The sequence below is a fragment of the Lutra lutra genome, chromosome 2, assembly GCF_902655055.1.
Source record: "Lutra lutra chromosome 2, mLutLut1.2, whole genome shotgun sequence".
In the NCBI taxonomy this organism is placed as follows: domain Eukaryota; kingdom Metazoa; phylum Chordata; class Mammalia; order Carnivora; family Mustelidae; genus Lutra; species Lutra lutra.
Window position 1 is genome coordinate 119,949,196 of NC_062279.1, and position 27,260 is coordinate 119,976,455.

Genomic DNA, 27,260 nt, shown 5'->3' on the forward strand with positions numbered 1-27,260 from the left:
TATTCAGCCTTTCTAGATAGATTAAAATCTCTGGTAATTTAGAATGTAGGGTCACAGGTGTGTGTCATTTGAGATTTTTAAACACGTAGCAGGCATGGCTGACTTGGGATGAGAATAGAGGTGGGATTATGGTTATAGCCCAGTTTATACAGCCCGTCCCTGAGTGTCCTCATGAGAGCACAGGAACAAGCAGGAAAAAGTGTGGCAGATTCTGGAAAGAAGAGGAGAATCGTCAACCAAAGAAAAATAAGATAAAAGAGTTTTCCATTGTGAGTACTCGATAGGTGACTTTTTAGTGTTTTTTTTTTTTTTTTTTCCCCAGCACACTTAGAGGTGGGTGTTGTGGGCTACCTTGGCCTAAACTTGGAGTCTGACATTTAGTCATTAGGGAACACAGTTCTGAGCCTTTGGTTTCCTCTGTCTGTCTGCCAGTGACATTTAAAACATCTGTCTAGCAAACTCAACCTGGAATAGTGGACGTGCATCTGCCCTTTGTAGTGGAATCCCAGAGCTTTGTTGTTGTTGTTACAGTATAGCTCCACTTGAAGTTTTCATTTCTAGCCCCAGATGGAATACTGACTCTGAGCCTGGAATAGGAGCAGAAGCCAGAACTGAGATTTCTACATTTCTGCATTCGAACATTTTCTGTTTCCGAAGGAGTTCAAGTTAACCCCAGGTGCATCAAATTAGAGTTGTGTATTCAACACGACTTTATGGAAGGCCCTCCTCGAGTACGAACGAATGTATGTTGAGTAAACATCCCCAAAAGATCCCATTAAAATGTAAACATGAAAGAATGCTCAATACAGCTGTGGTCTTACCATTTGCCTTATGCTGCACATCTGGCGGAAACTGGTCAGGAGCATACCACTGATAGTCTGGCTGTGTGGAACAATAAAACATTATTATAGCAATATGGACTTCAAACAAAACATAGTGGCGTATTAAAAATATAATTATACTATGTGGCTTTTATTACGTAGGCAGCACAAACGTCCTTTCTATCCAAACCTGCTGCCAATCTTGCTCATTTCTCTTACCTCCTTCATCACTATCCCCATCTGCCAAACCCACTCCCCCAAATCCACTTTGTGTTGGCCAGAGTTCCTTCTACTTTGGGGTTGTGGCATTTTTTTTTTTTTAAAGCAGATGTGTTTGGGATATCTGCAGAAGTATAAATACTTCTGTAAAACTTACTACAGCCATTAAATAAAACAAAGCAGTTTGCCATCAATAAATACTGCATTTAAAGCACTCACATGGGAGACAACAGAGAGACGAAGAGAACAATGACAAGTTTAGTGTTTTGGGGTACAAGGAAGAAATCTAAGCCATTCAGTGAGGAGAGCGCTTACAGAGGCTCAGGACAATGAAGCAGGGCTGATCTTTCTCTTTGTACTATTCCTCCGTGGAACGTACTCTCTAGATCGTTCAGAGAGTTTAGACTAGAAAGGGGGTAAGAGGTGAGGGTAGACTCGGATTTTTCTTGTGGGATTTTCTTCTAGGCTTCACCAGTTAAGAACACTTAGATATTGGACATTGGGGAACATGTCAAACAAACTGCTTTGAGTAAATCATAAAATACTGACCCAAAATTCAACATAGAGTTCCAAGACAGAGATAGAGAAATCCAAGATAGAGTACCTCTGTAGTTAGCCACTCAGAACAGAGCAACCCAGCCTCACCTGCCCATGAGGATGGTCTGTCTTCCTGCTCCCAGTGCTCACCCCTGCCGCCTACTCCCCACCTCCCAAGAAACACAGAATACAGGTCTTTTGTTCTATTAATCAATTACCTCCTGAAATAACTCCTGAAAATGTCTCCACCGATAAGCCAACAGGGAGAATTTGCAGGGCTGCCAGACCACCGAAAGTAGCCTTAAAGCTCAAGTATCTGACAAGACACTAAGAAATGCTGCATTTAGTACAGTCTGACCCCACTTTACCCCCACTCAGACACCTAGACTCTTGGCTCCTTTTGGTCCACGAAAAAGCTAAAAGAGGAAATGAGATCACCTCTGTTTTTTATCTCCTCGTTTATTTTTAGATGTCTCAAAGAACACATAGGATAAGTGACGTGAGCCTCGGTTTTAGATTCCAGGAGAGTTGCCAAAAGAAGGCAAATATACTGTAATTTTACAAACACTACTGTTTGTCCTTTAATTCAGGCTTAGAAATAAGCATAAAACATGAACTGTTCTTTTAAAATGAACTCCGGGAGTGAAATTCTACTGTTATACCAAGATTCTCTTTGACTGAACACTGCTTGAAAATGTAGGCCATTATACATGGCTTGGAATCTTTTTCAAATACAAGACTTTTTTTGGTGATAATTTTACATGGTCTGAACTACCTTACCTCTTATAATTGATCGGGCAAGTCTGATGAGATTTTATAATAGGTGAATTTCTGCCTTCTTTTCATAAATGAGTATTTGAAGAAAATAGTCATTTTTACTTCTAGATAAACTTGCATGACTCATTGGTTTTATTGTTAACCTTTCACAAGAATATTTCTCCAATTCCCGAACCTGTAGGAGCTCACTCCAAAGTGAACTCCTATCTCTTTATGTTTCCCACAATATTAATTTACTTCTACATCCTGAAAGACAAAAATTTAAGGAATGATAGCTGTGTTTGGGGATTCCCAGAAGTGCTTTTCTGGTAAAGATTGAAAAGTAAGCAGACAGGTAAAGAAAAAAGGAAACGGGGCAGGATGAGCAGACAGAAGTAACAACGGGCTATAACACAAAAAGAACCCAATTCTCAGCAGTGTGCTGTGTGTCACACCAGGGTCAAAGAAGGGATGCTCATTAAATTCTGACATGCCTCTGCCACCCAAAGAGTCATTACCTCCTCCCTTGGGAAAAGGGCTTTGAGTCACACTCAAATACAAAAGTATGGCAACCAAGAGAATCATGCTCTCCGTAAGTGCTCTGCCAGGAAAATCCCAGTTAAAATCTCAAGATTCTTTGCATAATTAAAAACACAGTTAACACAAAGTAAGGGGGAGGGGAGTTGTCTGAGCATTTCCAAAATGCAGAAAATGCATAATTTTTTTTTCCTGCATAAAGACACTGTCTATGTAGCCAAAACACACAGTAGAGACCAGCGTCCAGATGGCGGGGGAGGGTGGGGGGAATAGTGCTATGGAGAAGGGAAGGAAGGATGCTTTGGTTCTGGCTTATTCAGGTTGACTGTCCAAATCAATTCAACTCACAAATAATTGCTCCACAGTTCATTCCATTTTGCCTGGCTAGACACAGCCACAGAGAGCAACTTAAGTGGGTCACTTTTTCTGGGATCCTTTAAGAATATCCTTTTAATTGGAAAATGTCAAAAGACTATATTGCACAGATGTAGCCATATCCACAGTAGTTCAATATAAGTTTACAACTGAAAAAGGCCTCTCTCAGACTTGCTATATTCATTTTGGTTCTCTTTATGCACAAAAACCCTCTTTTGGAAGAGTCAGGTATGTCATTTAAAATGGCCTTTATAAAATGTGTGTTTGTTCAACAAATTACAGCTCAATTTGATGCCATTCAGTGAATTTATTCATATCCACGTGTGTTCTGTGGATTCCGTGTCCCAAAAAGTATACAGTGTACCATGACCACTGTAACTCTCTAACTTAGAGGCCAAGATAAAAAGAGGCTCTTTCTGTGGACAAGAGTGTGTGTCCAAATTACAGAGACAGACAGCATTTCTACCGAAAAAAAAAAAAAAAATACTGGCACCTACTAGATAATATAAGCATTCGTGTGTTGAAACGCAAGCTCTTACTTACTGGGGGCTTCTGTTGATCCCGTGCAGCTCCAGGGCCTGCTGGTGCGTATGGATCCTGCCCGTGGGAATTCAAGCCGCAGTTACACATCGGGAACAACATCTGGGGGAGGATAATGTCATTGGTTCACTGGAAGTGGGTGAAACTGGGGAGTCACACTGACCCTTGCTTTATACAACCCCAGGTTTGGCTGAAAGCTTAAGGTTCCTTTGAACTCTCGCATAATTCCAACTCAGCATAGTGGGAGCACGGATGTGACCTCTGGGCTGACAGCGATGAGGCACCCAGGGAAGATGTCACTTTAGGTGAACCTCTAATTAGCTTCTCATGTTGAAGACATCAGAAACACTTAAATGGTATAGACTGAACTTTATGTGTCTGAGTTATCTTCACAGAGGGTCCTCACTTAAGAAGAACCAGCCATTGAAGCCATAAAAGAAGTTTTAACAAGACTCCTACAGCATAATGGAAGTCCAGAGAGGAAATTAAGAATTAAGAGAAATAATATTCATTCCTGAAGCCTACTAGAGAACCAATGGGACAGAACACTTCCGTGCCAAGAAGATACTGTATTTTCTCGAAGAAGCACAAACCTTTGATGTAATTTTCCACTGTACATTGTGTACGCAACTGCAAGAAACACCTAGGAAATATACTTACAAGGTGTTCATGGGTCTATGAAAAAATCCCCATAGATTTCTATGCGCTAAGGCATGTGCTACTGGTAACATGTTCTGGAAAGCATGTGCTTTTCATGAGTGTTAGGGCTGAGAGGCTTTGGTGGTATGTAAGCATTATCTATCCACTGGCATTTTAGTCCCTAACGCAAAGCCTGGGTTGTTCTGGAACATCTGTAGCAGAGCCTGAATACATCTTTAATTGCAACCATGAGGAACTGCTGTGCCCAGGAATAAATGTGGGGGCAGAACTTAATGTTGCCATTTTAACTACAATCAGAAGACTGGTGAATTCAGGTTAAGGAGTGACGTACCTGTTTTAATTGCTTTTCGAGTTTTTCTTTCTCCATCTGACAAGCCTTTATCTACAGACAAAACAAAGGCATTTGTTTATCGAAAGAGTCCACATGGTTCATTCTAAAGTTACTCTTGACCCAGCTGTCATGATCTGCTCAGAAGCCCCAGGAGTGAAGCACTGATACAGCAGTCATGCCATTGAAAACAGTCACGTTTCGGATTTTCCAGACCCGCGTTGATTCTATCTTGAAACACCCAAGTAAAGTCTGGAAAGTGGAATCATTTTAAATTGTTATTTCAATTTGTTGAAACAACTGTAGTTCTCAGTTTTAGGTTGATATTCTGATATACAGATATAAATGTAGAGACCTAGGAAGAGATAGAGACACAGAAACAGCTTCCACGGCTTACTGCAGAATTGGAATCGGTCTGCTGTACACTCAAGAGCTAACACTGTCAATGCTAAAAGTTGTGCATGCACTTCCTCCGTGCCAGACACTAATCTACGGCTTTACATGTAATAACTCACTGATTCCTCCCAATGCCTCTATGTGATACTCAGTGTTATTATCCCTGTTCTACAGATGAGGACACGGAGCTCTGAGATACTGAGGAACTTGTCCAATGTCACACTGCTATACTTGGCTTCTCCCTATTTAAGGCCCAGCAGAGTTACCCACCCTGGAGTTTTTCAACATCTGACACAACTAGAGAAAGCCATTTTTGTTTGACTCATTAGTCATGCTATTGTCATCCCCACACACCCTGTTCCTCATCCATGTAAGGCATATATCCCCACTGAATGATACTGTTCCAAGTCCTGCCTCTCTCCTTCCTTTATCCTCCCATTTAGCATTATATATTTTCCATGTGACTTTTTATAGTCCAATGTGTACTGTGTACAATCAGTTTTCATAACCCACAGGAGTTAGGTTCTGTAAAGTCACCATGAACATGAAGTGGCGAATGCAACCACTGCTCCTCAGGAAATGCAGGGTTAGGTTCCTATGAGCTTCTGGTCAGACCATTTTTGTGGACTGATCAGTACAGAATCTTGTTTTATGTGTGTTTCTACTAAAGGCATCTTATTAAATATAGATTATTGGTCCATCAACATTGAACTCTTGGCCTATAGCACCATGTTATTCCCTGAATGAGCTTGTCTAACATGTCTTTTCTCTGTAGGCACAGCATGGCCTTCTTTTGCTAAAGGAAATGAGGTAGCACCTCAGCACTCTGTGGGGGGCATTTTAAGCAAAGCAATAACCAACAAAAAGAACAAAAATGAGAACATGTGAGACTAAATAAACCACAAAAAAGACAATTGTTATAGTCTGAGAGCCGAAACAAGGAGGCAAGGCCTTGTTGGACCTCAACTGGGAACAAGTGTGCAAGGTAACTCAAGTTTTTTTCTGCTCCGTACATATTCAAAAATGGACTTAGGTGGCACCAGTATTGATTTTTGGGGAGACAGATACATTTCAGTGAGCAGGCAGATACACCAATATGGAATCCTCAAGGACTATCAGGAATCCACAAGGACAGATTATAAGGAATCCATACGGATAGACTATATATGTCCCCCTCATTATATTGTCAGTCTTTAATAGCAAGGATCATTCTTTTAGTTCCTCGTGGTATATAACAAATGACTTGGAGAAAGAAAGCATCAAAATTAAATTACAAGAGACTAAAAGTGGCATGTTAATTATGTAACTAACTGACTCTGTTTAAAAACTCCCCCTGCCGACAGACTAAAATCATTTTGTGAAAAACCTGTGAGGCATGACCCGAACTAGATGTTTTTTTTTTTTTTTTTTTCATTTCACCCTGAGAACAACTTTGTGAAGTCAGGAGGTGGAAACCATCATCCATATTTCACAGGTGAGTATACTAAGAGATTTAGAAACTTACTTTTAGAGACAGAGGTTTTAGAATTATAAGAAATATTTTAGAGACCATCTGGTTCAACTTTGTCATTTTACAGATGAAGAAAAGGAAGTGCAGAAAAGTTGAAGAACTTGCTCAGTGTCATCCCTGATTGTCAAAGCAGGGACAGACATGAAGCTTCTACCCCTACTCTTACTCCTAAGTATCTCTAAGTATTTTGCTATTTACCACACTCCTATTTTACTAGTCATTGGCTTAAAACATCATTAGCGATAGAATGAATAAACTCTGGTACACAGGAAACTAGTGCCAGAATAATTTGACCTAAGAATTCCTTTTTTGGACCACAGATAATATGCTATTCAAATAACATCATGCCAATTCTATTATATCATGGCATTCGATTTGCTGTTAATACATTAAACATAGTTTGTTAAGCCATCTACTATATCTTTGAGTAGAGTGAATGAGACTTTTGAAAAATAAATAGTTGGGGGTGCCTGAGTGGCTTCATTGGTTAAGTGTCTGACCCTTGAATTCAGCTCACGTCATGATCTCAGGGTCATGGGATGGAGCCCTGTGTCAGACTCGTGCCCAGGAGGTAGTCTGCTTGAGATTCTCTGCCTCTTCCTCTACCTCTGCCTCTCCCCCAACTCATGCATGCATGAGAGCTCTCTCTCTCCCTCTCAAATAAATCCTTATTTATTTTTTTAAACGATTTTATTTATTTATTTGACAGAGAGTGAGCAGCAGAACACAGGCAGGGGGAGCAGCAGAGGGAGAGGGAGAAGCAGGCCCCCCACCAAACAGGGAGCCTGATGTGGGTCTTAATCCCAGGACCATGGGATCATGACCCAAGCTGAAGGCAGTAGCTTAACCGAATGAACCACCAAGGGCCCTAAATAAATAAATCTTAAAAAAAAAATGAAAAATAAATGCTTGGACTATCATCATTTAACGAAAAATTTTGGTAATTTTAAGGTATCATAAAGATGATCCCTTAGTTTATCAATACAATTATACCATACTCTATGTAGACAATGCATTATTTTGTTGATATCAATTAAAAGTTAGTTTACAGATGACAGAGAAATAAAAATTATTTGTGAATTATAGTCTCTATTTAGATTGTTATGTGTTCCTGGAAGCACTAGAACGTCTACAATGGCAAAGACATTGCCAATCTTAGACACAGATTTATCATCAATCTGAATTTAATATAGTAGAATGAGCAAATTAAAATCTGGCTGGAAGTAAAATAATTAGTGCAGTGACAACTTAGAAGAAATTAAGGGAGCTCTGCACATAAGACATACAAATCAAGAATGATTTCCTCACCGAGAGTCATCAGAACATTTCCTCGCTCCTCGTTTGTATAAAGTAAGGTGCATGAAACATTTTCAGAAAAGCGTTTTATTATACTTTAACGACTATTTTATTCTTTTTAATTTCTTAGAAAATGGTTTGGCCAAATAATTTTTGCATGTAAAATTAAGAATTCCACATGAATCCTTGAAAATATGTCACAGAAGAAATTGAGTTTAATTCACAGTACACTTTGTATTTGGAAGAAGAGGATGACAAATAGTTAAACATTTCTTTTGAGACTAAGAATCCTGCAGCTCTGAAACTGTCACAGTATATCCTGCAACAATTTCCTATTTACTGAAAAGCACTGGATGATTTTGCAAATCAAAAATTCTGTGGTTCATTTTTTTTTTTTAAACATTTTATTTATTTGACAGAGAGAAATCACAACTAGGCAGAGAGGCAGGCAGAGAGAGAGGAGGAAGCAGGCTCCCCGCCGAGCAAAGAGCCCGACGCGGGGCTCGATCCCAGGACCCCGGGATCATGACCTGAGCCGAAGGCAGAGGCTTTAACCCACTGAGCCACCCAGGCACCCCTGTGGTTCATTTTCTTAAGCCAAAGTTGTGTTAGCTACATTTTCCTCATTAACATCAATATTTATTCATCATGCCACTTCCTGAGTATACTTCTAATATATCCTATTACATTTAATTATAATATGTTTACATTTAATATATTCTATTCCAATAAACTAGCATTATGTGGCTTCCTTGAGAGTGATCCAATTACATTTAATCGGGGAACCCACTGAATAAAATTCTTGATTTCACTGTATTTTATATCTATAAATAACTTTTAGAAATATGTATGTTTCTGGAAGACAGGAACATTCCAATATGGCCCATCAAAGAAAATGACAAGAGTGTAGAAACAAATTCACGATGCTGGAGTGCTTTGGATTTGAATTTTGAGTATTAAGTAGTTCAACTCCCTTTCTACCAAGATAAATATTATGAGAAAAAGATCAAAAGAATTGAATTTTATAAAAGACTTTGGAATCCAATTTCTTAGGTAACTCCTTAATAGATTTAAGTTAAAAGAAATCGCCAGTAATTTTCATCTCTTTACAAGATTGTTTAAGAATGATTTCATCCCAGGTGCTTACCTCTCAAAGAAAATCAATGTCAATTAACAGAAGCCAAAGTCTTGAATATTTTTAATGGAAAAAAAAACCACACACATGTGCTGGCAAAGATTATTTTGTTTTGACTTATACCTGAGAATTCAGCCTGTTCAACTGGGATTGAGAAGTTCGATTAATTTGCTGCAGCTCCTCTTTCTCTTGATTAAGTCTTTCTCGGTCTGATCGCTCCTTTTTGAAATCTTCTTCATATATTTGCACCTAGGAAATATTGACTTCTTGTTACTGTTGGCAGCCTTTTCTCTAAACTATTAAAATGATTTCAGAAGAGGTGCTATCTGGGCTTGTCCAATCTGAGTAATTCCTATCCTCTTTTCATCACTATTTCTTCACGATGAGACTCCATCCTAATGGATCTGGCCATAATTTTATCTCTCGCTTTATTTAGAATGGCAGTTCTCAAATTTTTCCTCCTTGAGTATGTGTCAGGAATTCAGAAGTAAAGTAACAACATGGATATTTTGAAAAAATATTCCCCTCACCCTTTATTCACTGCATATTTCCTTATTGTGATAAGCATTCCCCTTGCCTAGTGTTAAGTATCTCTATTTTGGAGCAAGCCATCCATCCCCAACACAAGGCTTTGATGTAGGAATAGTGTTTGAAGTTCTAAAAGACCGTTTACTGTCAATAGCTGTTAAGTGAAGCCACTAAATATTGGTGTGCCAGTTTCCAAATATAAATAGTAAATTGAATATGCAATAGAAATTAAAGGCTCATGTATGTGAAAGAGCCAAGTATGATTGTTAGAAGGTATTCACAATTGGCCCCAGTAATTTTGGGGATATGTCATTTTTTTAAAAGTAGTAATATTTTAATGGAATGCTTTGCAAGAAATATTCTACATATTCCAGAAAATCAAACCAAAAGAAAAACAGATTTGATCATTATTGTTTTTAACTGGCATAGTGTTAACTGATGGTTTGGGGACTAGCATGTGGAACTATAAAAATAAATGAAGCTTAGGGAATGAGGCAAAAGAATTTCTTTAAGACAATGAGTTAAATTACAACTTCCAAGGGAACCTAGTAGCTAGATTTTTGTCTATTAATAACAATGCACTCTGCACCTTCACCATGAATAATGCACCACGTTTTAACTAGAGGCTTATTAAAGTTGATAACAATAGAACAACATGTAATAGGCAAGAAAGGAAAAAATTAAACATTTATACAGATCTAGATGCAGATATACACATTTAATTTTTAAGATTTCATCCACCAGAAGCATTGCAAGGGAACTACACCCAGCTAAGCTGACATTTTGTTTTGGTTTGGGTTTGGGTTAAGATCTGAGGCTCAGTTCCAGACGGAGTCAAACTAATGCTCTGTAAATAGTTACCAGCGGCATTTGAAATGGGAGAAGCTCGTCTAATCAGAACTGAACACTCTTTATCAAACACAACACTGATAGCGATGTCATCACTGCAGCCAGGTGGCCAAGATTCTAGCTCAGTTTCTTTGTGAATTGAAATCCTTTAGTGTATCACATGACACCTGATGATATAGTGATTGTGGGTGTCCAATTAAAAATGTGCACAGTTAAAATGTGTATGCATAAAGTTAGCAAAAGAGCCACTCAAAAACTAAGGAGATGGATTCTGGACCTCTTGGGGATAATGAAAAAAAGGATACCTGTCATTGTCTGCATCCAATATGAGCTAAACCATTGCTGCAAATTCTATGCATGTGTAAGAGTGACTCTCTCGCATGTGGGACACATTATATGAGAGCATCAAAGATGATTCAAGTGTCTGAACGTAAGAAGTAGTTTCTTTTTTTCAGAGGAATCCTGGCTAGTGGCAATGGTACTTTTGGGGCTGAGAATTTGGCAGAGCTTTAACACTCCGAAAACTATCCTTATTCTCTTCATAGGTTTATTTTTAAACCATGTATTTGATCCTGAATGTAATGGGACCGAATATTCAAATGGCTTAAAAGAAGAGAAAATGCAACTTTATGATCAAGTGCAAGATCTAGAATTTTCTAGATTTACAGATAGGCTACTTCTTAGGAAATGATAACGATAACAACAAGAATGCAGTTGCTTCATCCTTTGGCATATTGCATCAAGAATCCTTGGAGTTGGCCTTGTTCAGAGCAAAACAGCCAACAAATCAGTTCCAGGGACATACTTCCCAGCCCTTTGTTCTATCACATCCTCTCCCCCACCGCTAATATATTACTGACAATGTGCGCTTCAGAGATAGGATTCCTATATGTATCCTATATTTATTGACATCGCCGTGAACTGTTCCATGAACTTTATCTTCATGAGTTTATTTAACCTCTTACAGGAAAAGAGATATGATATGCATGGGTGGCCCCTCAGCTAAGCCAGCTCCAGCTGGCTGAACTAAATTTAGATCCAAATCAGTCAGGCAGTGCTCTGTGCCTATAGACCTATGTTGCTGATACATGTGGAAGTTAACACCTTTACTCTTCTGTCCACTTGGTGATGTGGGGTTGAGTGGGGAGGAGGAGGGCCTTGTGTATCAATAAATTGCTAGGTGGTGCCATCCACATGCAGCTGTCGGTGAGCAGAGCTGGCTCTTCAGTGTTTATGATCAGTGCAGAGTATTTAACACTGCCCGTGTTGTTCAAAGGCCTGGAGGCAAACAGCTCAGAATAACAGCCTGGCTGCAAGCATTTTCTGAAACGGTCCAGGGTTTGCAGTGGTAGTGTTTTCAAAATAAATTGTGTCCATGTGAAACTCTCTAGACCAGTGCTAATATAATCTCACCAAAAGGTTAATTAGGAAGCCCTTCTTTTAACTGTATGATCTTGGATAAACCATTTCACCCATTTGAAACTCAATTCCCCTCTTATAAAGTGTGAGTTGGGCTAGCTGATATATATTCTCCTATCAAGCTTTAAAATTAGATAATTCTAATGAAAATAAATGCGAAGACTTTGGACACGTTTTGAATAGAAAGATTTCCAAAAATGTCCAAAGGACCACGAACAATGGGCCCTGTGTTTTCTAAATGATCGCGCCACTTTCAACTTCTCACCTGCTGTTTGAGAACTTCCATTTCTGTTCGCATCTCCTCATGCCTGCACTCCATTTCAGACTTTCCCAAACAGTCCTCCGAAAATGAAGAACACTCGATTTTCAAGGCATCTTGAAGAGCCTGTGTTATATGATAAGCACACGGTTGAGCTAAGAGTTACCACACATCTTATGAATTCCTCTATAATTGTTACAATGATCTCAAAATGACCCCTGCAAAACAACTCCATTTTTTAAAAAAGACTTTTATTTATTTATTCGACAGACAGAGATCACAAGTAGGCAGAGGATGCAGGCAGAGAGAGGGGGGAGCAGGCTCCCTGCTGAGCAGAGAGCCCAATGCAGGGCTCGATCCCAGAACCTGGATTCATGATCTGAGCCGAAGGCAGAGGCTTAACCCACTGAGCCACCAAGGGGCCCCCAGAACTCCATTTTTGATGCTACCTTTCCAACTGAATAACTTTTCTTCTTTCTCCTTTTTTAGCATACATTTTTTTTTTTTCAGAATCTCTGTCTTTTCTCCATGACGATGCTTATGTTATTCAACTATCATTGTTATTTAGAAGGGCTTTTGATATTGATGTTGGGCATCTCCCTGCCACCAAGCCAACCATGAAAATAAAACATCTATAACTTTCTTTCAGATTCTCTACTTCAGTCAAACACATACTTTATCAATAATGCTCAAAGTTTAGAGAGCATCAGGATCACCTGGAGAGGTAGCAAACATGCCCATCCCTGGGCACTGACCCCGGAGTTCCTGAATCAGTAGATTTGGGGTAGGTTAAAGCTTCTGCCTTCGGCTCAGGTCATGATCTCAGGGTCCTGGGATGGAGCCCCACATCAGGCTCTCTGCTAAGCAGGGAGCCTGCTTCCCCCCTCTCTCTCTGCCTGCCTCTCTGCCTACTTGTGATCTCTCTCTCTGTGTCAAATGAATAAATAAAATCTTTAAAAAAAAATGCATTAACCCACTGCAGGGTACAGAGAGTACTCTGCTTCCTTTCTTTCTTTCCTCCTCTTCTTTTTTTTCTAGAGAGAGAACAAAAGTATGCAAGATATGGGGCAGGGAGGGCAGAGAGAGAAAAAAGAGAGACTCTCAAACAGGTTCCATGCTCAGTGTGGAGCCCAACAGAAGGCTTTATCTCATAACCCTGAGATCATGACCTGAGCCGAAACCAAGAGTTGGATGCTTAACCGACTGAACCACCCAAGTGCTCCATGCTTTCTTGACACCCAGCCCAACTTAGTGGTTTCACTGGTGAGGAGATGAAAGCAACAAGAGACACTTAGAGTTGTCAACAAGATTACCATCATTATTCACTAGCCCATGATCTCTTACATTTACTATACTTCGTCAAATCATACAAAAGACATCGCCTCTATTCTGAAGACCTCGGTTCGTGATGAGTTCAATAAACAGCCGTGAAAACTGAGACACAACACGCCTCATCCTGGTGTGGTCTGGGAGCCCACATACAATATGACTACTTGCTCATTATCAAATGAGTCCTTTATACAAACAGAAAAGTTTCACTTTCAGAGTTCCGAGATTTCAATTCCTCTCAACTGCTTTGGTAGCTTCAATGATGTGCGTTTGGTGATACTATTAGTAACTACTTTCCTGCATTACTGTACAATATGGTTATGAAGATAGGAAAAGAAAAGCAGTTACTATCTTAAATATGTGTAGACAGGCTAAGAATTTCCTAATAGAATGTTTTTTAACCCTATAGATACTGTCTAGCCTGATTGTAAGTATCATTTTTCAGGAAATTGTAAGAGAAACGAGAACTTCTTTCTTCCTCCAAGAAGAACTTAAAAAAACAACAAAATGTCGTTTAATAATTTATGTTTTGTTAGAATTTGTTGCTAAGCTACAGAGTTTTAGGAAGTATCATATTAATTATAATTTTTAAAAATGTGTTAGTAGTAATGGTGAGAATCTAGGATGGAGTGAGCCAAATAAGACTTAAATAAAAAATGCTGATTTCATATCCTACCCCTATGAAGAGATTATTTTTGTGGGTCTTGTTATATTTGAATTTCCTGGTCTACCTTTCATGCTATTCAGGCTTCTAGAAATTTTACAAATGAATCATAAATGAAAGGTGAGTTTAATCAACATTTATTCCATCTTGGGGTTTTCCAACTTCCTTGAACAAACACCTGTAACCTACTCTAGAACAGTAATTTACTATCAGCACAGGCAAACTAAACAGATCTACCCATCTCATGACAGTGAGATGTTGGACAAATCAATTTTGCCCATGGGTGGCACTGGCTGACTAGCCTCAGGTAATTTCTCTCACTTTGGTTAAACATCTGGCTTCTCTTTAAGAACTCAAAGAAAACAATGCCCTTGGGTATTTCCTTCAAAGCAAATAAATTGAATTGAGTACACACAGTTGTGTGAACTTCTGAAAACCATATGTTAATTACTAAACTGATATGCTACAAATTTCTGCTGCGTGAATGGGTCAGTAGGCGGTCTGCTTGTGCAAGGAGGTTGGTCCCCAAATTCCATGCTGTGTTGGATGGTATGCACAATCAGCTACCCAAATCAACATTTTGAGTAACTTCTATTTATTACAGTGGTAAGGAAAGAAGAGAAAAGGAAAGGAAAGGAAAGGAGAGGAAAGAAAAGAAAAGCCAAGTCAAATCTACAGTGTAAAAATGAATAGTAATAACTTACACATTTCATTAGACCCTAATACATGATTAAATGAGGGAAAAAAACCTCATAGCTTATCATTGTATATCTATGTTTTTTTAATGACACCTTAAGGTATAGATGTGGCAGACAAAACGTTTTCTGGCTTGAAGTGCCCTTTTATTTTTTTTTTTTTCCACTAGTCATAAGTAATGCATTATGCCTGCTAAAGCAGGAAACTCAGGGCCAGATTTGGCTATTGAACATATTATGTACTAGCTAAATTATTTAATTAATTCATCCATTCAATAAATATCTAAGAACATACTGTGAGCAAGGCCCTGTTGCTGGCATTCAGACTACAGCTGTAAAAAAACAAAACAACACAACATAGCCACACTATGACTGTTGTATTTGTGAGTCCTTGTCTCCAAATAATACATATTAAAATTGTGTTTTATAACTGCATTCTTATAAAGATGAATAGAATAATAATATGAAAACTTTTTTCTACCTGAAAGTCCATTTTTTCTCCTGGTTTTAAGGGAAATTAAACATATTAATAGGCCACTATAAGTATCATGAGCCCTAGTACTGTGCCTACTAGCCTGATCGAGAAGTCAGTTCAGCAAAACTCCTCCTTCATGGAGCTTACAGTCAAGATCAGGAGACAGGAAACAAATTTGATAATAGGAGACACTGAACATACATGAGATAGCAATAAATTACAAAGAAACATTAAAATAGGAAATATCAGATGTGGGGTATGTCGTTTTAATTAGGATGGCCAGAAAAATCTTCTTAGTGAGAAGATGACATTTGTTTAAGGCCTGAATTTTACTCAAGTAATTGTTCTTACTTTCTCAATTTTATTATGATCCTAAGGGCTAAAATTCTTTACTGACTTTTAAAACATTTCTGTTGACTATAGATACAGATACACAAAAATGAAGGGTACACGTAGACATGAGCAAAAAACAGAGTTCTTGGCTGTTCTAATTTCTACAGCATTTATATTCTTGTGCCAACACTTACAGAAATGAATTAGAGAACAGGAGAAAACCTATCAAACAATATATCACAAATGGGAAAGATTTCAAATATAACCTCAGTGTTAGTTCCTCTAATTCATCTGTGGAGGATTTCCAACAGAGAATAAAAGGGAAAATTCATTTGCCCTAAATTTGTATCTGAACATCGTTTTCCTCTCTTAGAGGATAGAGAGATACATTGTTCAGAAAGTTAGTCACTACTTTCCCGTCTTCTGATCTACTAGTAACTGATCTCACCAGCAGACTGAGTATAGCAGCACATTTGTAAAACATCCTGTCAACTGTACAGGCACAAACTTAACACTTGGGGGATCTTTAAATGATCCTCTCAACACTAGTTAACCGCAAGATGCACAGTCCAAAATATAGGCAGTGGGTACACTTTCAAGGCCAATCTCCTACTCCTGTTTTAGAAGGCAATTTCTGTTACTTTGGTTAAGAAATATCTAACTTGAGGGGTGCCTGGATGCCTGGGTGGCTGAGTCGGTTAAGTGTCTGCCTTCAGCTCAGGTAATGATCCCAGGGTTCTGGGATCAAGCCCTGCATGGGGCTCTCTGCTCAGCGGGGAGCCTGCTTCCTCCTCTCTCTCTACCTGCCTCTCTGCTTACTTGTAATTTCTGTCAAATAAATAAATAAAATCTTCAAAAAAATGAAATCGCTAACTTCAGAAATGAATATCTTGACTCAAACATGTACTAAAAGTATTCCTATGGTCCACATCTGATGTGGCTCTCTGAAAAATCAACAGCAAAGGATTTGTTTTCTTGAGCAAGTCAGCAATCCCTTTCCCAGGAAAATGAAGCTGTTAGCTCTCGAAGACACACAGACACACAAATGCACAAACTCTTCCTAGTCATCCTTTGGTAAGCAATTCACAGGTAGCCCCTTAGAATAGCTAAGTTGAAGCAAAGGCATTTAACCACTTCTGTTTTGCTAACAGACTTGCCCCTCCAGCCACTTCCCCCCATCAGGACCCCACACCCCAATTAAAAGTGAGTTTTAGGCTTCTTATCGGGAAAGTCACCATCTCAGCCTTGGGTCTGGCATTTAGCATGATTCCATAGAGTCTGCATCACAGCCAGTTCCATAGTGATGATTTTAAAGAGCAGCCTGTTTCCTCAGGAAACTTTTGCGGTTGACCAAGAGGTATGCTATTGTTCACAAAACACACTCGCTTTATATGGTTCTTTGAACTAAAAAAAAAAAAAAAAAAATTCTTTCTGTCTTCTAAAATTTCTCCTTGTTTCTCTTTTTCATGATGATTCTTTGCAGGGACACTTAATTCCTTAAAGCCTCCTTAGTCAAGTATGGCTGAAAGATACATACAGGAGTGACTGAGAAAATTACAGAGAAGTTCTGTGCAAGCTCCCAGGACTGGGAACAACACTGCAGCACGGATTTTGTTGTGACTCTCAGGTAAGAATGTGCTCTTTATACAGGGACCTCTCCTTCCATCTCCCCAGCTTGTCCCGGCTAATACCTTATTGAGGCGTTTTATTTCGCACTCATAATGTTCCTTCTTCTTGTTCACAAGAGCATTTTTTTCCTTCAAGAACTTATTTTCTTTCTTCAATTCGTGTAATTCTTCATGTAGGCTCTCCTTTTCCTTCTGAAGTAAACAGAAAGGAAAAAAAATCAAAATCAATAAAATTCAGAGGAGATAATATTGTAGGAATACTTCTGAAATACAACAAAAACAGGACCTGCTAGATTTTCATTTAATTGATCCATTTAAGCAATATTCTTTGGGTGGAGGACAGAGTTCGGATTGAGAAAATCTTTCTTTATTACTCAGTGCTATTAAATTTTATGATGCCAAAAAAGCTCAAAATGCCCAATCCTCACTTTCAAGGGTCAAATGGGTCCACAGAATAAGCTAGTTCCCATGTACTATTACAAAGTGATAGTTAAGTGACTTAGTGAAAGTAATTAAACTCCAAAAAAGAAAAAAAAAATCATTGCAACAAAAATACAAAATATCTCAAAACCCAATCCTGCCTGCATCATTCTGAAGAGGGGGAGAAGAGGATACAACTTCAGGCAAATAAGAGCCTTCACTACAGATAATTATTCAGAGCACTGTATTATTGTGATTATTACTTTTAAAAGGTAGAGATAAAAAAAAAAGACAAAAAATGGTAGAGATCAATTAGTCCAAGTGCCATCACTCCTCCATGTTCCAGATAACCTTCAAGATGTCCTGTGGTTTAAATAACTGAAGCAAGGTTTGTTGCTTTGACACTAGCAGGCTCTGGATTCAGACAACATCTGTCTTCTAATTCTTATTTTGTATTTTAGATAGTAAACTTTTTCTGGAGTGAATTAGATTCTTAATGGCATTCAGATTTTAACCTAATAAAATAAATATTTCAGAATTTAGGTAAATCAAGACGAGAAGATAGCTAATGCATAGGTTAAAGTATGCTCTTTTAGTGATTAATATCTCCCAATATAATAATGAGATTTAAGATATCTACTTTAGGTTATTCTTTTTGTTTGTTTTTGTTTTTTAGTGAAAACCTTTCCATTTGCTTTAATTAGAATGAGCTCATATATGCTTAGAAAATGAATCAATCATTTTCTAACTTGGCATAATTTAGAAGAAAAGGACTTCACTAGAATATGTTTCCAACTGCATGAAGGAACAATTGCCATGATTCCCGGTTGGTCAGGGTCTAAATGGATAAGGAAGGTACTTCTCCAGGACCAGAAGGAGTTGCTAAACCTTGTTTTCTTCTCACTGAGACAGAGACACCCTTCCCAAAATAGGAAACCTACACCGAGGACTGTCTGCACTGATTTTAGGCACGGCGTTAAGATTGGTGCATTTGTTAAAATACAGCCAATGCCTCACAGTATCAGTCACAAGACTTCACCTTAGAATATTTACAGTTCTTGTTTTTTGTTAACATACATTAAAAAATAAGAGTCAATTAGAACTTAAGGTTTTTCTCCCATTTTCTACAATACCCACTAGCCTCAAAACCAAGAGTATTTTAGGAGAAGCCTTTCGCCTTCATGACCACCGTCTTGCACTCTGCAGGAATTAATAGAGAATTAGAATCTGGAGACGGGGTTCAACTCCCATTTTCCCAAGTACTGGGCTGGCAAGGTTGGCAAGTCACGCATCCTCTTTACATCTCAGCTTTTTTGTCTTTAAAATGCAAAAATAATATTTTCCTCAGGGATGAGAAGAGCTTGTTAAATGAGATAATGAAGGTGAGGCCCCTTTTAAAAACGTCCTAATTTTATGATGATAAAAGCCATGCTGATTTGTAAAACTCTGTAAGTTGAAAAGCAGCTATACAAATACAAGGTACTGTCCTATTATTATTATTAACACTAATAATAAAATAATATATGTGAGTAAAATCGAAGAGCAAAATTCATCTTCTAGGTTGAAATGCGCTAGAAAGACAGCTCCAAATCTCAGATCAGTTCTCTCTGCCGGTAGATCCGTTCTCTACCGACACAGGACCGCAAGCCCATTTGGTCAACAAAGGAGGAAGCGAGCGGGGCATGTCCCTGGTTCGGATTGCGGAGAACTGTCCGGCTCTGCGCCTCTGGGGACTCGCACAAACCCTCCGCCCTCGCACACAGGTGTGGGGTCCCGCTACTCCCTGCCGCGGCGCGGGGGAGGTCCGCTCCTCGAGCCCCGCCCACCTCCTGGCGCTGCAGCCGCTCGCGGTTCAGCTCGCGTAGCCTGTCGCTCTCTCTCTGACTCTGTTGCCGCTCCTCCTCCTGCACGCTGAGAAATCTTTCTGCGGCGTCTAGTTTCGTTTTCAGCTCCGCGACCTGAGGAAGTCGTTCACAGAGCGTTGCAGAAACCGCTTCTGAAACTCACACCCTCCTCCCCCCTCCCGGATTTATTCCCACCAAGTGCACTTGGGGACAGACACGCCCCACTCCTGGGCGGGCCCCTAAGGGGAGAGGCTCTACTTCCCCTCCCCGCCAACCCCACCCCTTCGCAGAGATCAGGACAAGTGCATCTAAAAAAGGGCTTCCTCTCGGGGGGGGGGGGGGGGGGCGGGGGGGGAACAAACCCCTGAAACAGACTTCAGCCCCTTCCCTCTTTTCTCCAAACCACACCACTTCCGAGGGAATAAAGATTTGGACCTTAGACGGGATGAGGGGACACTTCTGGGCTTGTCATTCTATTCCTAACTCTCAAAATGGGCCCTTTCCTGACTTGAAAAGGGCGGCATGGAGGGATAAGGGATAAGTGAATATGTCTACACCAGAGAAAAACAATGGCTTTTAACTCATCAGTAATGTGCAATGTTGGACCCCCTATGAAAGGCCGAGTCAGCCCTCAGAGTGACGCCGATCCAGTTGAGAAGCTTTAGGAAAGGGTGCTTCATCAAAGATGCCCGTTGTTAACCCCCGGTCTCCATAAACCTGCGAGCCATTCTTCCTGAGCAGCTTAAACATTTTCTCTGGGATCGTGTTCTTTAAAATCTGGGGACACAAAAGCTGTCCCAGACTGACTATAATAAGGTGACCTGACCATGGCCTCATATCGTGGAACATAATCGTGCACTAACTAAATTTAATACTTATGCCTATCAAAATGGAAAAGAGCAATACTGCTATGTTACTCATTGTGGTCCGGTTTCTTAATTCTGAATTATTCAGGGGAATTTACTTTCTCCCTTTCCCTCTTTTTGAACGTGAAATAATTTAAAATGATAAGTTGATCCCTCCAAAAACTTCTCACCAAAACTAAAGATGCTTTGACAGAAAACATACTTTAGGGGGGAAAGGGAATGCACCACTTCCCCTCACACTTGCACTGTTACCGTTGTTTATTTCTTTATCTGTAGAAAGAGCTTATGCTATCTAATTAAAGAAGTAGAGAACTAGCCTTGCAAAAAACAATATGAACCTTAAACCATCTGTCACTTCACCTATAACCTTGTGTGTTCATTCCTGCTAGGATATTCTGTGAGCTATGATAAGTGTGTGCATAAGAACTCTAGAGACACCTCGAGAGGCTATTTTTAGTACTTTGTTTTTTGTATTGCCATGCGCAAGAGAATTCACTGATATCCTTCATTAATCTTCAGTACCAAGAGGCCAATAATACACTCACCACCTTCCCCCCACCCCCATCATTTTTCAACAGTTGGCTGGTCACAAATCTCCTTCAGCTGAAATCAGTGAGCATCTTGACCGAATTGGTCCCACTGATTATTGATTTAAACAAATACTAAACAGGGAGGTGTTTACCTTTCTTTCATATAGCTCTTTCATACTTCTAAATTGCTGATCCCATTGCTGGTTGACTTCCAGGAGCTGAAATTATTAAAATTTGGTAAATCAATATGGACTTTTGCCCATTTGGAAATTTGGCCAAAATGAAATCACTTTTTTGGGGGTACTAATATCTTGCAAGCCATGGATGAAGGCAGTATTCCTTTCACCAAGTACTGGTAGGGCTGCGATGATTTAAATGAGCACACTTTTCCTGTTTTCACGAGTGGCTCATGTATGAAAAACTATTAAGTCTTCTGTATATCTTGACTTGTCAGCTGAACCACTTATTAGCAACTTTCCACTTTGCTTAGTTATTTGAATTTTCATCTTTGTTTAGCCCAATCAAAATCCAGGAAAAATATGTGAGTATTGATGGTTTCCTGTAAAACTTATTAATATATGAAGGGTCTTTTTTCAAACCTTTCCATATTTTTCTATGTGCTTACATTGATTATTACAATGAAATATTTTTTCTAGCTTTTTAAAAGCAGAATTTATGTTAACAAATTCCAATTTATATTAACTGATCACCATGTGCTTGCAATATTGTGCTTTTTAAAATCAACCCATGATTTGTAAAATATACTCAGTGAATGGATAATATCACCTTTTTCAAAGTACAGATTTTCAAGGAATAATAGTTTTACCATAAGACAATATTTAGAAATAATTTAGGCTGCAATTTGGAAGCTTTAAAATTATATGCTAGATAAAAGGAAGAAAAAACACTATGACATGTGTTTTAGTTTTCTTGTAAGGGAAGTCTGTAACTTCCTACATTAAGAGAAATCCAACACTGTCAATATGGGACAGAGATCAAGAGGATAGTCACAATGACTGAAAAGAAGCAAGATAGTCTCCTAATTATAAAACAAAATACCTAATCCTGACAGGCAATCACTAGGTAAATCTTATGATGGAAATAGATATGGGTATTTACTATGGACTATATAATATTACTCTATAAGGATATCTGATCTGTTGGCATTTTAAGGATTAACATTTCTATGCTATGAGGACATTACTCTGCTATCGTTCAGTAATTTTCCAGAAGGGTTCAATATTTTATGTAGTATCAACAAGGAGTAGAGGGAACCACAGAGAAGACATGAAGCATATAACATGTATAATTGTTTAGAAAAGTAATTTAAAAATTGACAACATACACAGGGCTAAAATTGTTATACTTTTCACTTCTCCATCTGTCAAGAAGAATGAAGAGTTTCTTACATTCATTAAACTTCGAAAAACAGAACTCAAAATAACATCCATTACATCCCTAATGGCATTTTAGAAAGAAACATTTTTTTTTTTTTTTATGATATTGCTCCTTAACCCCTATGTGGTTGGATGTCCAGGTAATAAAGCCATAGAACCTAAGTCAATTACACTTAAAGCCTGTGACAGTTTGATTCTCAAGGTGTGTCAGGTTGCAAGGCATAATGGCATAGTTGATAAGCTCACATAGTCCATGTGGATGAAACATCTAAGTTTTGAGAAAATTAAGATTATAATTATGGGATTTATGACTGTCATTTTTCACTCTTCTACACAAAAACTGAGAAACTGAGTAAGAGAAATAAAAGTGAATAAGAAAAAAGCACTCACTCTCAAAATAACACTTTTCAATATCCTAAAACTAAATACTGTGACCCAATAACAAAAATAATAGACTCTAGATACACATTCTATTTTATTCTTAGCATTAAATCATGTTACATGTTGCTTCAACTAATATTTCTAAATTACCTCTTTTCTCTGTTTTTCCAAACACCTTATCTTTTGTTCAAGAGAATTTGTCAAGTTCTTTCTGCTTGATGATTGATCATACTAAAAAAAAAAAAAAGGAAAAAAGAGTGAAACAAAATAGTCTACAACATAAGTTGGGGAAATGTTATCCTTCACAAACTCCATGCATTTGCCTAGCTCTCCTGTGGTGATTCATAAAAATATCTTATTCTAGGGGTACCAACCCTCACACCATAGTCCATCATAGAGACCTGTTTATATTATGTTTCAGGTTCCTTTATATGAAGTAATTGACAAAATAATTCTTTAATAAATTACAAATGTATCTATACAATAGGGAAATAAGAAATTAGGATTTCATGAGTTTTGATTTCAACCCCTTTCCAAACAAAAATAATAATTCTTATAGAAATCAGGTAGGTCTCATGGACACATTTTGGATATTTATATTAAGTATATATGCTGCCGAAGTGAGCACTGGATATTTATATTAAGTAATAAATATTTCTAAAAAGTCATTTCTGTAGATGTGTCCGTATCTGAAGAGTAACCCTGGCAAAAGTCAGAGGAATAATAGAATCATCAAGAAAAAAAGACCAATGCATATAACTAAAAGGCAGCAAACCGATTCTGAGACTATAATAAATTAGCTACCTCAGTGTCCATCATACAATTATGTTATAGAGAGGTTGGCATAGATTATCTGATATTTTGCAATTTTCACCAGCCTTTTGAATAAAGCCAATAGGTTATAAGTTGAGATAGATAATAAATCATTGGCACAGCAAAAAAGTTAACCACCTTTCTTTTCAGCTCTCCCGCACCCACCCAGCACTGGGGGTATTTATTTAAAGAAAGAACAAAAGCTCTGGAAACTGTGGGCCATCTGTCTAAATGGACCACCAACAAAGTTCACTTAAGTGCTGTTTTCTCTATACTAACTCAATAGTCTTGTTACCATCTCATCTCCAAATCATATAAACAATACAACGAATCTGGTGATGAGGATAGTCCAAAGTCTGCTATTCAGTTTAGGCTCAGTAGTTTTGGAAATTGATTACAGATATTCATGAACAATTACATATTTTCAACATGTGTCAGCCTTTGCCAAAAATATTTATAGGAAGTGTTCTTTTACAATCATCATGGGATTTCCAGGATTTTTTTCATTAGAAATGATTTATAAAACTGTTTTTCTATCTTTTCTTTACTTATCTGTTTCTTACTCGATGTTTTAGGGCTAGATGATACTTTATATTTCTATAGACACTGTTCTTAGTTTTCTTAGCTTCTTCTTATTCAGACCCATAAACAATTAGGGCCACATTTAAAAAGAGATATTCTTCTGGGAGTCAATAAGTTTAGAATTATTATGCTTGCGTCTGACCTCAAGAAGCTGATTTGGCTGAGTTCCAAAAGGAACATCAAAATCCAGGTGACAACACATTGGTCTTATAACTGGGCTTTCCCTTTTTTTAGGAAGTCTAGACTCTTTCTGCCTCAGAACAGACTATTAGGTGCATTTGATTTGGAAAGTGCCGAGTAAACTGTATTTAGGGTATCCTGAACTCAGCAAAGCAGAGATTCAGTGAGACCAGATTCCAAACCAGTGGTTCTTAGTACAAGAACACATAAAAGTCACTGTTGGGAGCTTGCTAATAGGGCATCATGAACACTGAAACAGAATTTCTGAAAAGGGAGTATAGCACCTCCATTTTCTTCTTAATAAACTATTTTTTAGAGAATTTTCAGGTTTACAGCAAAATCTAGTGGAAGGTACAGAGATTTCCCATATGCCTGCTGCTCCCATACCTATGCACACGTTATCAACAACTCCCACCAGAGCAGTGTTTTTCTTACAATTGACAAACCTCTACTGACACATCACCAAAATTCATATTTACATCAGGGTTCATTCTTGGTGTTGCCCATTCTATCAGTGTGAACAAATGTATAATGATGTTACAGTATCATACAGAATAGTTTCACTGCCCTAAAAATCCTCTGGGCTCAGCCTACTTATCCCATTTCTATTTTTAATAAATTTCGGAGGTTATAGTGATTCATACTAAAGTTCAAGTTTCTCCTGTTCCAGACCATGCCTGGAGGCATAGATTTGGGGTCCTCAAAAAGTCTCTCTATTTGTGATATAGACAAAAAAACAAACTTCTGCCACCAGCAAACATTTGTATGACCTAGGCTTCTGGGAATCCAGATTAAAAGTAATTATATAGTTTGTATTTTTTTTTGTCATATATATTTTCTCTGCAAAGAAATTATAAAACATTTGGACTTTAGTTTTTATTTTATAAATAAGAGTTACTGAAAAACTAGATCCTAAATCTGTAAGAGAGAGAGAGAGAAAGCACAGTAATAAGAATTTCTTACAAGCCATAAATATATCACCAGGGGTTTCTCTGGAGATTAATCAACATGTTACCATGGTTCATATGTCTCAGGTATGTATTAAAATAAAGCAAAGTCAGTCAAACACAAAATTTTGGGAAAAACTTCCATTTGTATTTGCTTTGCTTTCTAGTTACTTATGAAGGTATCTGATGTTTCAATAAATACAAAGATTTTTAGTCATTGGTTCTACTAAGGGCCCACTTACAGAACAATTATTCCTTGTATAGTGTAATCTGTGCTTAAAGTATCTGGGCATTTCTCTCTCATTTATAATAACACCCAAAACAGCATCTGAGATACTCAAATTCTGACACTGCTAAATTAAGTATCTAAATTCCTAAATCACTTGGTTTGATTCTACACTAGTAGTAAAGTTCTAAAGGTCTAAAAGTTCTAAAAAACTAGTTCTAAAAAGTTCTAAAGAACTAAAAAGAACCAAAGTTCTAAAAAGTTCTAAAAAGAACTTTAAGAAAGCACTTTCACTCATTCATTCATGCATTAAGTTTCTGTTGCAGTAACCAGCAACCCAACAAAATTATGGTATTAATTGTACATACATACTCTTTTATTTCCAACTACACGAATATTGTTTTTTTAAATTTTACATTGAACCAAATTTCTCTAAAGCAAGGGCAAAATATGGAGCCCACAGGAGCCCACTGAAAGGACTTTGTAAACCAGTACAAGAAGAAATGTAGCTCAGAGGGACCAAAGGAAATGCTAGGGTCACCCAGACACTTTTCCTTTATTAAATAACATTGATTAAAAATATGTAGCAGATAGTACCTAAAGAAAACAAACCAGCCATTTCTACTCTTATTCATCATGGGCTAATGAACCATAGGAAATGCAGTTGATGCTAGAGATGGACAACTCATCCCCTAGAAATGTGTTCTTACCTCTGCATGCTCCATAGAACCTTCTGCAGCACTCATTCTAGTTGTTCCCTGTGCAAGATGTGCCGTGGAAGCTGTTTTTCCTGGGGTCTTGGAAGACAGAGAGATAAAGAGAAAGAAAATGTTTCCTGTGGTATTTTTTAAAGTGAGATCAAATATGTACAATTTTAAAAAGATCACACAGTTAACTCATGACAGAAAATAACAGCCATAGTTTTCATTAAAAATGAAGAGAAGTGAGTCCGTATACGATTTACACAGAATAAGGTCGTCGGCACAGCATCTGTGATTTTAACTTTTCTTCTCTTCCAGATAGGGATTTCCCAGGATGTCTCAAGGAGGCAGGCTGTGACTAAGACAGGCCTATTAGCCTTGCCTATGGTAAGTAAATTGTCATTCTTCCTTTACCGGCAGTTTCTCCCACTGGAGGAGGAAGTTACCACAGAAAGCCTGGGCAAATCAAGTCTTGCCTCAGTAGCCAAACTTCTATAACTTCGTTGTATTTCCCAGAGAATTAGGTAACTGTTGACTTTTTGACAACTCGGTTACTTGCTTCCCTTAAGGCCAGATTTTCTGGCAATGCCTTCTAGCTGTGCGCTGAGCCATGTTGAACTTAATGAGTCATTCACAATTCTGTAAGTGCTACTAATTCCTATGGAACTAAAAGAGAAAATCCATTAAAACAAAACCTGGCTATTGTTTGCAAAGTTTATCTTTTATATTGGCAGAAAGCTTAAGCTCAGTTCTCAAGTTTAAGACTGTCTTTTCCATAGATCAAGTCCAGATTTTCTCCATGATTCATTTGGAGTTCAATGTTTTATTTTGTTTTTGTTGTTGTTGTCATTTTATCACTAATATTTTAGTGTTAACTAGTTGATGCATCCTTTTACCGGACATTGAGGTAATGGAATACCGGGCCATGGAGATAAAAGCGTGAAAAGATGGACGCTTGGAGCTACACAAATGTGTCATGGTAGAGCAGAAGACCTCATTCTGGGCTTGGAGGAGAGGGAGCAAAAAAACAGCCAAGAATATAGAAAGCAAAAGAAAGAATTTATAGTCAATCACTTAATTCACA

The 27,260-nt window shown here is 38.2% G+C and overlaps 1 protein-coding gene and 1 long non-coding RNA gene across 2 annotated transcripts in view; one reads left to right on the forward strand and one right to left on the reverse strand.

Moving 5' to 3' along the window:
• The window catches only part of TNIP3 (TNFAIP3 interacting protein 3), a 100,598-nt gene that overhangs the window by 9,465 nt on the left and 63,873 nt on the right, over positions 1 to 27,260 (reverse strand). The window contains exons 4-13 of the mRNA XM_047718345.1: positions 26,186 to 26,272; positions 22,878 to 22,958; positions 21,102 to 21,167; positions 19,536 to 19,667; positions 17,353 to 17,481; positions 12,172 to 12,291; positions 9,234 to 9,359; positions 4,777 to 4,827; positions 3,789 to 3,887; positions 822 to 882 (exon numbers count right to left, since the gene is read on the reverse strand). Of these exons, the coding sequence (XP_047574301.1) occupies positions 822 to 882; positions 3,789 to 3,887; positions 4,777 to 4,827; positions 9,234 to 9,359; positions 12,172 to 12,291; positions 17,353 to 17,481; positions 19,536 to 19,667; positions 21,102 to 21,167; positions 22,878 to 22,958; positions 26,186 to 26,272 (952 nt within the window). The remainder of the gene's footprint in view (positions 1 to 821; positions 883 to 3,788; positions 3,888 to 4,776; positions 4,828 to 9,233; positions 9,360 to 12,171; positions 12,292 to 17,352; positions 17,482 to 19,535; positions 19,668 to 21,101; positions 21,168 to 22,877; positions 22,959 to 26,185; positions 26,273 to 27,260) is intronic.
• Positions 232 to 7,078, forward strand: LOC125093339 (uncharacterized). Its single transcript, XR_007125212.1, has 3 exons — positions 232 to 269; positions 5,945 to 6,154; positions 6,747 to 7,078. It is a non-coding gene; the product is annotated as an uncharacterized LOC125093339 (long non-coding RNA).